Source organism: Salvelinus namaycush, chromosome 20 (assembly GCF_016432855.1).
Source record: "Salvelinus namaycush isolate Seneca chromosome 20, SaNama_1.0, whole genome shotgun sequence".
NCBI classification, from domain to species: Eukaryota; Metazoa; Chordata; class Actinopteri; order Salmoniformes; family Salmonidae; genus Salvelinus; species Salvelinus namaycush.
Window position 1 is genome coordinate 31932492 of NC_052326.1, and position 13390 is coordinate 31945881.

General features: G+C 40.9%; 1 protein-coding gene across 3 annotated transcripts in view; it reads right to left on the reverse strand.

Moving 5' to 3' along the window:
- Positions 1-13390, reverse strand: part of LOC120065253 (nck-associated protein 5-like) — a 148273-nt gene that overhangs the window by 35084 nt on the left and 99799 nt on the right. For 2 of the 3 annotated variants that reach the window (XM_039016084.1, XM_039016083.1), the window contains exon 1: positions 2834-2974. In XM_039016084.1, coding sequence (XP_038872012.1) covers positions 2834-2893 — 60 coding nt within the window. In that variant the 5' untranslated portion in view covers positions 2894-2974. The other variant, XM_039016085.1, reaches the window with a different exon arrangement.

Here is a 13390-nt window from a genome sequence, read left to right on the forward strand (position 1 = left end):
ACAGAATGTGACTGGATGTTAATTATTTGGTCTCGGCTACCTGTATTTGACATTGTGTTGTTATTTGGCTGAACACTAGGTGGTTTCATTTTATTTTGGCAGTGTAATGAGGCTACTCAGGCGAGAAAAAAACCTCACCCAAATGTATAGCCCCGTTGGAAAATATTAATGAACTGTTTGAAAATGTGAAAAAAAAAAAATATATATACAGTATATTAAAAAAAAATTTAATCACATTTTTATTTGGCGTACCCCTGACAGCATTGCGCGTACCCCTTCACCCTACCCCAGTTTGGGAATACCTGGTATAGGGTGAAGTTGCTCCTAGAAGCTGATCCTGGGTAAATTTAGCATTTTCCAGCTAAAGGGTTAATGGGGCAATCAGCTGTTGAAAAAAAGAACAAAGCGTACTGCCTGCCATTGTTTTTCTATGGACTGACCATCCCTGATATAAAAATAGTTTTAACCATATTTTGAGGCCATGTAGTGTTTGTTTATATTTACTTTGTTTCTAAACATTGGAGTAAAACAAGCTTGTATTTCGAGTTCTGATGGGGTACGACAGTTGAACTAAGCTCATGAAGCATTTATAAGTTACATTCTTCAAGAATCAATGGATGCATATAATTAAATTATATGTCCAAAAATGGATTAACAACTGCTGATTGCCCCTTTAAGGTTAGCATTGGGAGAGGGGACCTATAACCTAGGGGAAACGTAAACCCGAAGCTTAGTATTGGGGACATGGTCTGGAACACTTACCATAGTAAGAGAGAGAGGTTGGGGACACGGTTGGTAATAATGTCACTCCACACAATAACAACATCTCATGGGGATTTGTCATGGTTTTACACTCTTTCCAGGGTGATAATTAAAGAGGCTTTTATATTTTCAACTACATTTCACCTTTCCACTCACTCTGCTTTTGGTAACGGTGACTGTTTTCAATAGTGATAGTGACAATGAAAAGAGGAATAACTGAGATTTAAATGAAGAACGTGGAGGCTGAATTATAAAAAGCTTTACGTATCTATTTTAACACCCCTGAGCACACGTATGGTGATCACATGAATGAAGCAGGGGATGGTCGTCTAGATATTACAGTTTATTTTGCTCTCCAGGTCGACCATGGCTGAGAGAGAGGCGCCGAGACTCATGGCTTGTTGCATCAGAAGCTCTGTAGTTTTACAAAGTTGCCAGACTCAGCCTCGTACGAACCATCCTGATCTCACAAGCTTACATTCTGTTGTTTCGCTACACAGATCTGTAACAAAACAGAATGTAAGCTCTCGAGATCAGGATGGTTCGTACGAGGCTAAGACAGTTTCCATCAAAGGCATCAGAATCCTTTATCTCTAAGCCATCGATCACTATCCATGTAAAGGTGAGGTCTCATGTAACATAACCATTGATAAGGAAAACAATAAAGGTATTCAGTAGAAAGAACATTAACAGGGCTTCAGTTAGGGATATGTAATGAATGTCTAATGGGAATTATAAAAACAATACACCTAAAAACACATACAAACAAATAATATATGTATTTTAGTGGAATAGAGGACGACTGTCCTTTTGATTCCCTAACTCTACCTAGAGTCTAGTCCTAGCTCTAAATTTAGGCCCTAGAAAAAAATAGAACATTTGTCTTTTCTTGGTTGATGCTAAGCGAGTTCCTTGGGACATCCATACCCTTAACCCTAACCTTAACCCCTACCCCAGCCCTAACCTAACCGTTTTAAATTTCAACTTCAATGGGGTGACGTCAGAGTACCATGGATCTCACTTAGACTTTTCCGTCTTTTCTCCTCCCCAGTCTTGTGCTTTAGTGGGAAGGCCCGCACCATCAGGACATAAACCAATCGCTCTATTGTATCCAGATGATGGGCGGTAAACTAAAGCATATTCCACCCTTATCTAACCTCTTTCTCTGCCCATCCAAAATGACCTATTCAGTACTGGCAGAAAGATCTGAAGAGTGAAGTATGTGGGGTAGACAGCCCTCTTCTGGCCTGTATGGGATTTACATTCGTGATGGCAAAGCCTTATTTCAAATGGCTTTCTTACGAAATGAGTCCCTTTTGCGTCCCTTTGATATTTTGAGTAGAAATTGTGCACCAATATTGAATTTTAAAAGCCCGTTATATTTAATGAAGTACCCTTTAATATCTACACTCTAAAAAGAAAAGGTTCCTCAAGTATCCTTTAGGGGTTCTTCAAATTGAAACTGTAGGGGAACCCTTAAGTTCTTCCGAGAACCCTTTAAAAAGGGTTCTTCATAGAACTCCTTTTAATGGATCCTCAAAGAACCTTTTGTGATTCATTTTTGAACTACCCCCCCATCCCCTATTATTATTATTAATAATAATACATATAACAATGACACAATATTTTAGTTGTCAGTGTTTATTATGATTTTAGTGGCAAAGCAGAATAAAAATATCTAAATATGAGTTAAACTCCCAGCAGAGCCCCAAGTATAATGGGTATATCCTCTGGCGTGTTGATGTTAATGTGTTGATGTTCTCCGTATCATAACCAGAATGATTTTGCAGTGCATGGTGATTGAACAGGTTTCCTGTTAAATTCAGGCGTAGGAAGGGTAATGTCTGGGAAATCCCCCCCAAAAAGTAATTATATAGATGATTAACAAAAGATGCACACGACAGAATTCATCACTTTTTGTGGTGAATGTGAATTTAAAAAAACTTTTGATAATGGTTTTCATACACATACCTTGTCCATAATGTAGAGGCCTATGGGATATTCATTAAAGAGGTAAGGGAGGAGGATGTTAAATGTGATCTGCATTACATACCAATACCTACTTACATACCTTTTTATGCCTCCTCGTATACCTACAGATACAGACACAAAAGGTGAGCAGTTCAGGCATCTGCACGCAATACAGCTAGCCTTCAACATATTCTTATAGCCGACATATTCTTATAGCCTTCAACATGTTCTCATAGCCTACATATTCTTACCTCTTTGTTGATTGATATCCATTGAATTGTGTCCATTGTCTGTTTTAGAAAGATTGTCACAAATATAAAAAGATAGATGGTATCATCATAAAACAATATAAATATAGGTCATACAAGGGACAAACCTAACCTTAAACTGAGGATATTTTTCAGTTAAGTGCCTGCACCTGCTGTCCTTTCAAATCGAATTTGTTTCAGTTGAGCAGTTAAGGAGGTTCCTCGACTGAGGTTCCTCGATGAACCCCACCTATGGGGTTCTTGGAAGAACCTTTTGGATGCCATTTTCAGTGTCAAGAACCCTAAGGTTCTTCAAAGAACTTAGAAGAACCCTTGTTGAACCCCACATTTTTTTGAGTGTACAACATAGAAAATCCAATAAATCATGAAACAGACTTGCTAACTTGCTTCCATTCCCCCTTTCACAAGGTTGATTTATGGCTGATTTAAAGGCCCAGTGCAGTCAAAATGCATTTTTTTCTACATTTTGTATCATATAGTATTTCTGTGTTTTGTATCATATTGTACAACAGCTGATGAAACACACATTGTAAAAGTGTATGTGTTATTTTCCGATAGTTGCTGCTTGAAAATAATCTACACATGAGCTTCTAATCAGCAGGTTCGCATGGGTGGTAGTTTTGGCTTTCCATGGTGACATCACCATGCGGTAAATTGGTTAATAGACCAATACAATTTTTTTTGTTCCAAGCCTTTCTGCCAATAATAAGTATTTTGTAGTTTTCCCCTCCCCACGCAGACCACTCCTAGCAAATTTCTTGTTTGAGAAATAGGTTTGTCCATTTTCATTTAAATCTATTACAGTAAGGTACTTAATTGTTACCCAGAAATGATTTGATATTGAATTAAAAATGGCTGCATTGGGCCTTTAAAATTAAATCAACCTGTCAACTCATACTTTATTTGCACTTACTTTAGTCATTTTTTAAATTTAACCTCTTGAGATGGAAAATTACAATGTTAAAATTATGTGAAGATTTATTTTTTCCCCCCACCAAATTACACTACCCAAAAGGCACTGATTTTGTGGAACGACCTAACATGACTTGTGGGTGTTGCAATACAAAGCCATATTTATGCCGATAATATGTTAGAACAAGTCACAAAAAGCTTAATAATGATGGAGAACACGAGACTCATAAAAAAAGGTATGGGGTACCAGAGAGAAGTAAAGAGAAATTCTCTCAGATGAATGCCGCTTTGAAGCACACTTCAGAGAGACTGTTCGGGTCGGTTCAAGGCAAGAGTTCTTCCTTTGCATGACTGCCAGGGTTGCGACAGCCAGCAGTAATTGTTGGTTTATTGTCCAGTGCAGCTGTTTAGAGCTGAGGTAACGGAGTCTTTGAACAGGGGATTCATGTAAGGAAGGATCAAAGAGAACACGAGGCTGCATGCCAGAGTCTGAAGATGCACTATTATAAGGAGTAGGGTGCCATTTGGGACGCACCCTATCTAGGCCAAACATATAAAGTATTCTCAGGGACATGTGATTTGTGCCACATGCCGGCTTGTATCAATACACTGATGGCGCTGCAGCCTCCTCCTCTCCCATGTATCCCTCTTTCTAAGAATCCAAAATAAACAGGGCAGTTGTATATCCAGACTTGGGTAGGTAGGGGCTTATTTTCACCAAGCCACATAAAAAGGTAAAAAAGGGAACACTGACATTTTATAAATTAGTAATATATTCCATTTGCATGCATACATTTGTTACATATGGGTGATCCCGGGAATCAAACCCACTATCCTGGTTTTGCAAGAGCCATGCTCTACTAACTGAGCTACAGTTCCTTCCCCTTTTCCCATCCGTCCTTCCCCTTTCCCATCCTTTTCCTAACCGTCCTTCACCTTTTCCATCGGTCTTTCCCCTTTTCCTATCTTTCCGCAGATCAGTGCTCTGTTCCCTTCTTATTTTGTGATGGATGTCTGACTGACTTGAGAGAGCTTAGGTTTTGGGTTTTGATTCAGCTAAGAATATAAATCGATATGGCCGGTGTGGTTCAGCGATTAGTGCCGTGGACCCCAGCAAACATGTATTGTATATCCTACCAGAGTAGTCATGGATTCAAATCAGACCCACTGCCCTTCTGACTCTCAATCTCTCCTGTCTCCTCACCACTGTCCTATCTTAATAAAACCCAATTTTTTTTTTTTTTTAAATTAAATATATATATATATAGAAGAGAAGAATAACTCAAATAGACTTAGATTCAGTCAAATAGACTCATGGTGGTGAACATGTGCACGTCAGTGGAGGCTCCTCATATGAGGAACGGGAGGACCATCCTCCTCAGTGATAAACAAAAAAAATAGTAAAACACTTAGTTATCCTTTTTAGATAAAACTATACTAAATATAATCATGTCACCAAATAATTGATTAAAACATAATATTTTGCAATGAAGGTCTACAGTAGGCTCAACATCACTCTGTAGGGTAGCACCATAGGTACATTGACTTCAATACAAAACCTAGGAGGCACATGGTTCTCATCCCCTTCCATAGACTTACACAGTAATTATGAGCTCTTGCAGCATGAACTGATATGTCCACCCAATCAAAGGATCAGAGCATGAATCTAGTACTGAAAGCATAAGATACAGCTAGCCAGCACTGCAGTGCATAACATGTGGTGAGTAGTTGACTCAGAGAGAAAGACAATAGTTGAACAGTTAAATGAATCTTCCAAAATGGAGAAGCAAGATACAGTCCAAAAAAAATCACTTTCAGTTTCACTTGGCTAGCAAATGCAGCTATCTAGTTTAGCCTACTCAAACACCCTGCTCAGACAGAGGGATGCTATGTTAGCTAGCTGGCTATGACTATCCAACACGACTTGGAAGAGTTCCAGTGTTAAAGGAAGCTTTTGGTTTTACTAATTTATTGCCACCGTGGCCCGTGGGTTTAGGTGCAAAACGGCTTACTGACTGTACACTAACAATACTGCATTATTGTAGCAGGTTCACTAACGCGTTAGTTCTATTAGGTATGTTGACTATGACGTTACTTTAGCTAATATGATGGCAATGATATTAGGCTAATCTGGCTAATCTGAAGATGGTGCTGGCTAAAGCTAAAACTGGCGAGTGTAGAGAGTATAGAGATATTGTTATAACCAACGATGTTAGGATGAAACAGTCAGAGGTCACCAAGCGCAACATAGCTTCAGCGTGTAAATCAGCTAGAAAGATGTGTCGGCATCGAGTAATTGTCTCTGGCCCCCTCCCAGTTAGGGGGAGTGATGAGCTCTACAGCAGACTCTCACAACTCAATCGCTGGTTGAAAACTGTTTTCTGCCCCTCCCAAAAGATAGAATTTGTAGATAATTGGCCCTCTTTCTGGGACTCACCCACAAACAGGACCAAGCCTGACCTGCTGAGGAGTGATGGACTCCATCCTAGCTGGAGGGGTGCTCTCATCTTATCTACCAACATAGACAGGGCTTTAACTCCTCTAGCTCCACAATGAAATAGGGTGCAGGCCAGGCAGCAGGCTGTTAGCCAGCCTGCCAGCTTAGTGGAGTCTGCCACTAGCACAGTCAGTGTAGTCAGCTCAGCTATCCCCATTGAGACTGTCTGTGCCTCGACCTAGGTTGGGCAAAACTAAACATGGCGGTGTTCGCCTTAGCAATCTCACTAGGATAAAGACCTCCTCCATTCCTGCCATTATTGAAAGAGATCGTGATACCTCACATCTCAAAATAGGGTTACTTAATGTTAGATCCCTCACTTCAAAGGCAGTTATAGTCAATGAACTAATCACTGATCATAATCTTGATGTGATTGGCCTGACTGAAACATGGCTTAAGCCTGATGAATTTACTGTGTTAAATGAGGCCTCACCTCCTGGTTACACTAGTGACCATATCCCCCGTGCATCCCGCAAAGGCAGAGGTGTTGTTAACATTTACGATGGCAAATTTCAATTTACACAAAAAAATATGACGTTTTCGTCTTTTGAGCTTCTAGTCATGAAATCTATGCAGCCTACTCAATCCCTTTTTATAGCTACTGTTTACAGGCCTCCTGGGCCATATACAGCGTTCCTCACTGAGTTCCCTGAATTCCTATCGGACCTTGTAGTCATAGCAGATAATATTCAAATTTTTGGTGATTTTAATATTCACATGGAAAAGTCCACAGACCCACTCCAAAAGGCTTTCGGAGCCATCATCGACTCAGTAGGTTTTGTCCAACATGTCTCTGGACCTACTCACTGCCACAGTCATACTCTGGACCTAGTTTTGTCACATGGAATAAATGTTGTAGATCTTAATGTTTTTCCTCATAATCCTGGACTATCGGACCACCATTTTATTACGTTTGCAATCGCAACAAATAATCTGCTCAGACCCCAACCAAGGAGCATCAAAAGTCGTGCTATAAATTCTCAGACAACAGAAAGATTCCTTGATGCCCTTCCAGACTCCTTCTGCCTACCCAAGCACGTCAGAGGACAAAAATCAGTTAACCACCTAACTGAGGACCCCAATTTAACATTGCGCAATAACCTAGATGCAGTTGCACCCCTAAAAACATGTCATAAGAAACTAGCTCCCTGGTATACAGAAAATACCCGAGCTCTGAAGCAAGCTTCCAGACAATTGGAACGGAAATGGCGCCACACCAAACTGGAAGTCTCCCGACTAGCTTGGAAAGACAGTACCGTGCAGTATCGAAGAGCCCTCACTGCTGCTCGATCATCCTATTTTTCCAACTCAATTGAGGAAAATAAGAATAATCCAAAATGTCTTTTTGATACTGTCGCAAAGCTAACTAAAAAGCAGCATTCCCCAAGTGAGGATGGCTTTCTCTTCAGCAGTAATAAATTCATGAACTTCTTTGAGGAAAAGATCATGATCATTAGAAAGCAAATTACGGACTCCTCTTTGAATCTGCGTGTTCCTCCAGGGCTTAGCTGTCCTGGATCTGCACAGCTCTGCCAGGGCCTGGGATCGGGAGAGACACTTAAGTGTTTTAGTACTATATCTCTTGACACAATGATGAAAATAATCATGGCCTCTAAACCTTCAAGCTGCATACTGGATGCTATTCCAACTAAACTACTGAAAGAGCTGCTTCATGTGCTTGGCCCTCCTATGTTGAACATAATAAACGGCTCTCTATCCACCGGATGTGTACCAAACTCACTAAAAGTGGCAGTAATAAAGCCTCTCTTGAAAAAGCCAAACCTTGACCCAGAAAATATAAAAAACTAATCGGCCTATATTGAATCTTCCATTCCTCTCAAAAATTTTAGAAAAAGCTGTTGCACAGCAACTCACTGCCTTCCTGAAGACAAACAATGTATACGAAATGCTTCAGTCTGGTTTTAGACCCCATCATAGCACTGAGACTGCACTTGTGAAGGTGGTAAATGACCTTTTAATGGCGTCAGACCGAGGCTCTGCATCTGTCCTCGTGCTACTAGACCTTAGTGCTGCCTTTGACACCATCGATCACCACATTCTTTTGGAGAGACTGGAAACCCAAATTGGTCTACACGGACAAGTTCTGGCCTGGTTTAGATCTTATCTGTCGAAAAGATATCAGTTTGTCTCTGTGAATGGTTTGTCCTCTGACAAATCAACTGTACATTTCGGTGTTCCTCAAGGTTCCGTTTTAGGACCACTATTGTTTTCACTATATATTTTACCTCTTGGGGATGTCATTCGAAAACATAATGTTAACTTTCACTGCTATGCGGATGACACACAGCTGTACATTTCAATGAAACATGGTGAAGCCCCAAAATTGCCCTCGCTAGAAGCCTGTGTTTCAGACATAAGGAAGTGGATGGCTGAAAACGTTCTACTTTTAAACTCAGACAAAACAGAGATGCTTGTTCTAGGTCCCAAGAAACAAAGAGATCTTCTGTTAAATCTGACAATTAATCTTGATGGTTGTAAAGTCGTCTCAAATAAATCTGTGAAGGACCTCGGCGTTACTCTGGACCCTGATCTCTCTTTTGACGAACATATCAAGACTGTTTCAAGGACAGCTTTTTTCCATCTACGTAACATTGCAAAAATCAGAAATTTTCTGTCCAAAAATGATGCAGAAAAATTAATCCATGCATTTGTTACTTCTAGGTTAGACTACTGCAATGCTCTACTTTCCGGCTACCCGGATAAAGCACTAAATAAACTTCAGTTAGTGCTAAATACGGCTGCTAGAATCCTGACTAGAACCAAGAAATTTGATCATATTACTCCAGTGCTAGCTTCCCTACACTGGCTTCCTGTTAAGGCAAGGGCTGATTTCAAGGTTTTACTGTTAACCTATAAAGCGTTACATGGGCTTGCGCCTACCTATCTTTCCGAGTTGGTCCTGCCGTACATACCTACACGTACGCTACGGTCACAAGACGCAGGCCTCCTAATTGTCCCTAGAATTTCTAAGCAAACAGCTGGAGGCAGGGCTTTCTCCTATAGATCTCCATTTTTATGGAATGGTCTGCCTACCCATGTGAGAGACGCAGACTCGGTCTCAACCTTTAAGTCTTTACTGAAGACTTATCTCTTCAGTAGGTCATATGATTGAGTGTAGTCTGGCCCAGGAGTGTGAAGGTGAACGGAAAGGCTCTGGAGCAACGAACCGCCCTTGCTGTCTCTGCCTGGCCGGTTCCCCTCTCTCCACTGGGATTCTCTGCCTCTAACCCTATTACAGGGGCTGAGTCACTGGCTTACTGGTGCTCTTTCATGCCGTCCCTAGGAGGGGTGCGTCACTTGAGTGGGTTGAGTTACTGACGTGATCTTCCTGTCTGGGTTGGCGCCCCCCCCCCCTTGGTTTGTGCTGTGGTGGAGATCTTTGTGGGCTATACTCGGCCTTGTCTCAGGATTGTAAGTTGGTGGTTGAAGATATCCCTCCAGTGGTGCGGGGGCTGTGCTTTGGCAAAGTGGGTGGGGTTATATCCTTCCTGTTTGGCCCTGTCCGAGGGTATCATCGGATGGGGCCACAGTGTCTCCTGACCCCTCCTGTCTCAGCCTCCAGTATTTATGCTGCAGTAGTTTGTGTCGGGGGGCTAGGGTCAGTTGGTTATATCTGGAGTACTTCTCCTGTCTTATCCAGTGTCCTGTGTGAATTTAAGTATGCTCTCTCTAATTCTCTTCTTCTCTCTTTCTTTCTCTCTCTCAGAGGACCTGAGCCCTAGGACCATACGTCAGGACTACCGGGCATGATGACTCCTTGCTGTCCCCAGTCCACCTGGCCTTGCTGCTGTTCCAGTTTCAACTGTTCTGCCTGCGGTTATGGAACCCCTACCTGTCCCAGACCTGCTGTTTTCAACTCTTAATGATCGGCTATGAAAAGCCAACTGACATTTATTCCTGATTATTATTTGACCATGCTTGTCATTTATGAACATTTTGAACATCTTGGCCATGTTCTGTTATAATCTCCACCCGGCACAGCCAGAAGAGGACTGGCCACCCCTCATAGCCTGGTTCCTCTCTAGGTTTCTTCCTAGGTTTTGGCCTTTCTATGGAGTTTTTCCTAGCCACTGTGCTTTTACACCTGCATTGCTTGCTGTTTGGGGTTTTAGGCTGGGTTTCTGTACAGCACTTTGAGATATCAGCTGATGTACGAAGGGCTATATAAATACATTTGATTTGATGATGTAGGCTGTGTGTAGCAGTTATGATATGGTTTGGAAAGTTTTTTTTGCCTGGTCACATAGAGCTGATGTGTTGTGCATTGACGTCCACACAGGACGAAGGGAAAAGATGAGGAGGAGAGTGCATAGTTGCGAGAAGGAATACAATGTGGCTGTTATGAAAGTGAACTGTGTTTATGCGTGATCAGGGGTGTATTCATTCCCGCCGATTCTGTTGAAAAATGTTTCTTAAACTGAAACAAATGGGGATAAACATACCTGAATTTGTCCAATAGAAACTCTCGTTTGCAACTGTTGGACTATGATTACACCCTATATTAGCTAGATGCAGGCAAGATTGTGCAAGGCGGTATTGTCCATGTGTCTATCACCTCAAATTTTTCTCGACCTGTGCGCACCTACGTTGTAAACTTTCATTTATAGGCTAGGTTGTAGCAACCTTATAATGGGTATAGGGAAAATGTAATAGCCTAAACCTATCGCTGTTACATTTAACTGGGTGAATGGAATATGAATGACAGTCAACCAATATGCTGTAATAGAAATAAGGCCATGCTCATTAAAAAAATGATCTTCCTCCCTCATCTTAAACGGCACTGACCGCCACTGGGATAAATATACCTGAATTTGTCTAATAGAAACTCTCGTTTGCAACTGTTGGACTAATGATTACACCCTAGATCAGCTAGATGCAGGCAAGATTGTGTCAGGCATGTAATGAATGTCTCACTGTCTGTGCACCTACGTTGTTTAACTTTAATTCGTAGGCTGTAGCAACCTCATGACGGGTATAGGGAAAATTAAACCTATTAATGTTACATTGAGAGGCGTGAACAGAATATAAATTACATTCATCCAATATGATGTAATAGAAATAAGGCCATGCTCATTAAAAAAAATCCTCCTCCCTAATCCTAAATGGCACCCACCACCACTGGTGTACATGTGTAGGAGGGGGTACCCACCGGTGAGGCTGGCTAAACAATGTGCAGAAAGGTCAGTAATGATACCGTTCAGCCCCGCTCCGCAATTTACCTGAGAAACACACAAAAAGACAAAATGTTAGTCTCACAGTATTCCCAGGGTAAATAATTTAGTTTAACATCTTACCTAAAAGACAAGACACACCAAAACAACATTGTAATTCCCCAAAGGTCAAGCATTGCATTAACTTGTCACAAAAAAGCTAAACCTATTTTCTAGGGCTGATCCCATTTAGTCAACGGGTTGATTGTTTGGTAGATATGCTGTTGGTCGACAGATCTTTTAGTAGAGCAGTGACAAATATATACAAATAGTGGACTAATCCATTGCAGAGGCTGTGGGGATGGCACACCAGTAGTACATTTACCTTTAATTACCATAATTTCTCATCTACGTTTGTTTGGTTACGGTAATTTCTGTTAATGCATTCAATATTTTATTGTTACAGTCTTACCGTTGTCATTGTAGGAGTGGACACGTTTTTTGCAGAGCGCACAACCTAGGCTACACTTGAGTAAACAGTTTGATTTATTTCATTCCATTTACAAGTTGTCAATTTATTAATTGGTCTTTTGTTTGAAGCGCTCCTGTCAATCTTGAGTAAGGACGCACCTGATTCTGCATTGAAGTAGGCATAAGCTACCTGGCCTACATGCAAATGTAGACCTATAAATGTGCACGGTTGGGGATCTGATACTATTTCTGATTGTCTTAACTCCCCATCACTGCAGAGCTTCTCAAAGTAATTTTTTCTTCGCCTCAAACAGCAAGTAAACAAAGTCTGTTTTTACATCTATTGAGAATGACAATAGTTTGTCAATGTAGCCCATTTGAAAAATGTTTCCAGCTCTCTCCCTTTTGATAACCACTCAGCATGAAAGGGGAAAAAAATGCATGCTCTGATCTGGTGGAAACGTCAGAAAATAGACCTACCTGATTACATTTTATACCTTGCGAAAATAGCCTACAGCTATTCCTTGTAGACAGTTCCTGAGTAGCCAATGTGGTTTATAGGATTTTTATTTTATTTTTTAAATCAGGATATTTTCTACCTACGGGCTGCAATGTTTTTTTTAAATTATAAATGAAATTAAACTGTTCCACGAAAATGTGCATATGAAACTCATAACTGGCACGCAGATCAGTAGAAATGGTACGATAACTGCACTCCAAATGGAAAAGGTTGCCGACCGCTGGTACAGTTGAAGTCGGAAGTTTACATACATTTAGGTTGGAGTCATTAAAACTTGTTTTTCAACCACTCCACAAATGTCTTGTTAATTAACAAACTATAGTTTTGGCAAGTTGGTTAGGACATCTACTTTGTGCATGACACAAGTAATTTTTCCAACAATTGTTTACAGATTATTTCACTGTATCACAATTCCAGTGGGTCAGAAGTTTACATACATTAAGTTGACTGTGCCTTTAAACAGCTTGGAAAATTCCAGAAAATGTCATGGCTTTAGATAGGCTAATTGACATCATTTGAGTAATTGGAGGTGTACCTGTGGATCTATTTCAAGGCCTACCTTCAAACTCAGTGCCTCTTTGCTTGACATGGGAAAATCTAAAGAAATCAGCCAAGACCTCAAAATAAATTAAAAGACCTCCACAAGTCTGGTTCATCCTTGGGAGCAATTTCCAAACGCCTGAAGTTTCCACGTTCATCTGTACAAACAATAGAACGCAAGTATAAACACCATGGGACCACACAGCCGTCATACCGCTCAGGAAGGAGACGCGTTCTGTCTCCTAGAGGTAAACGTACTTTGGTGCGAAAAGTGCAA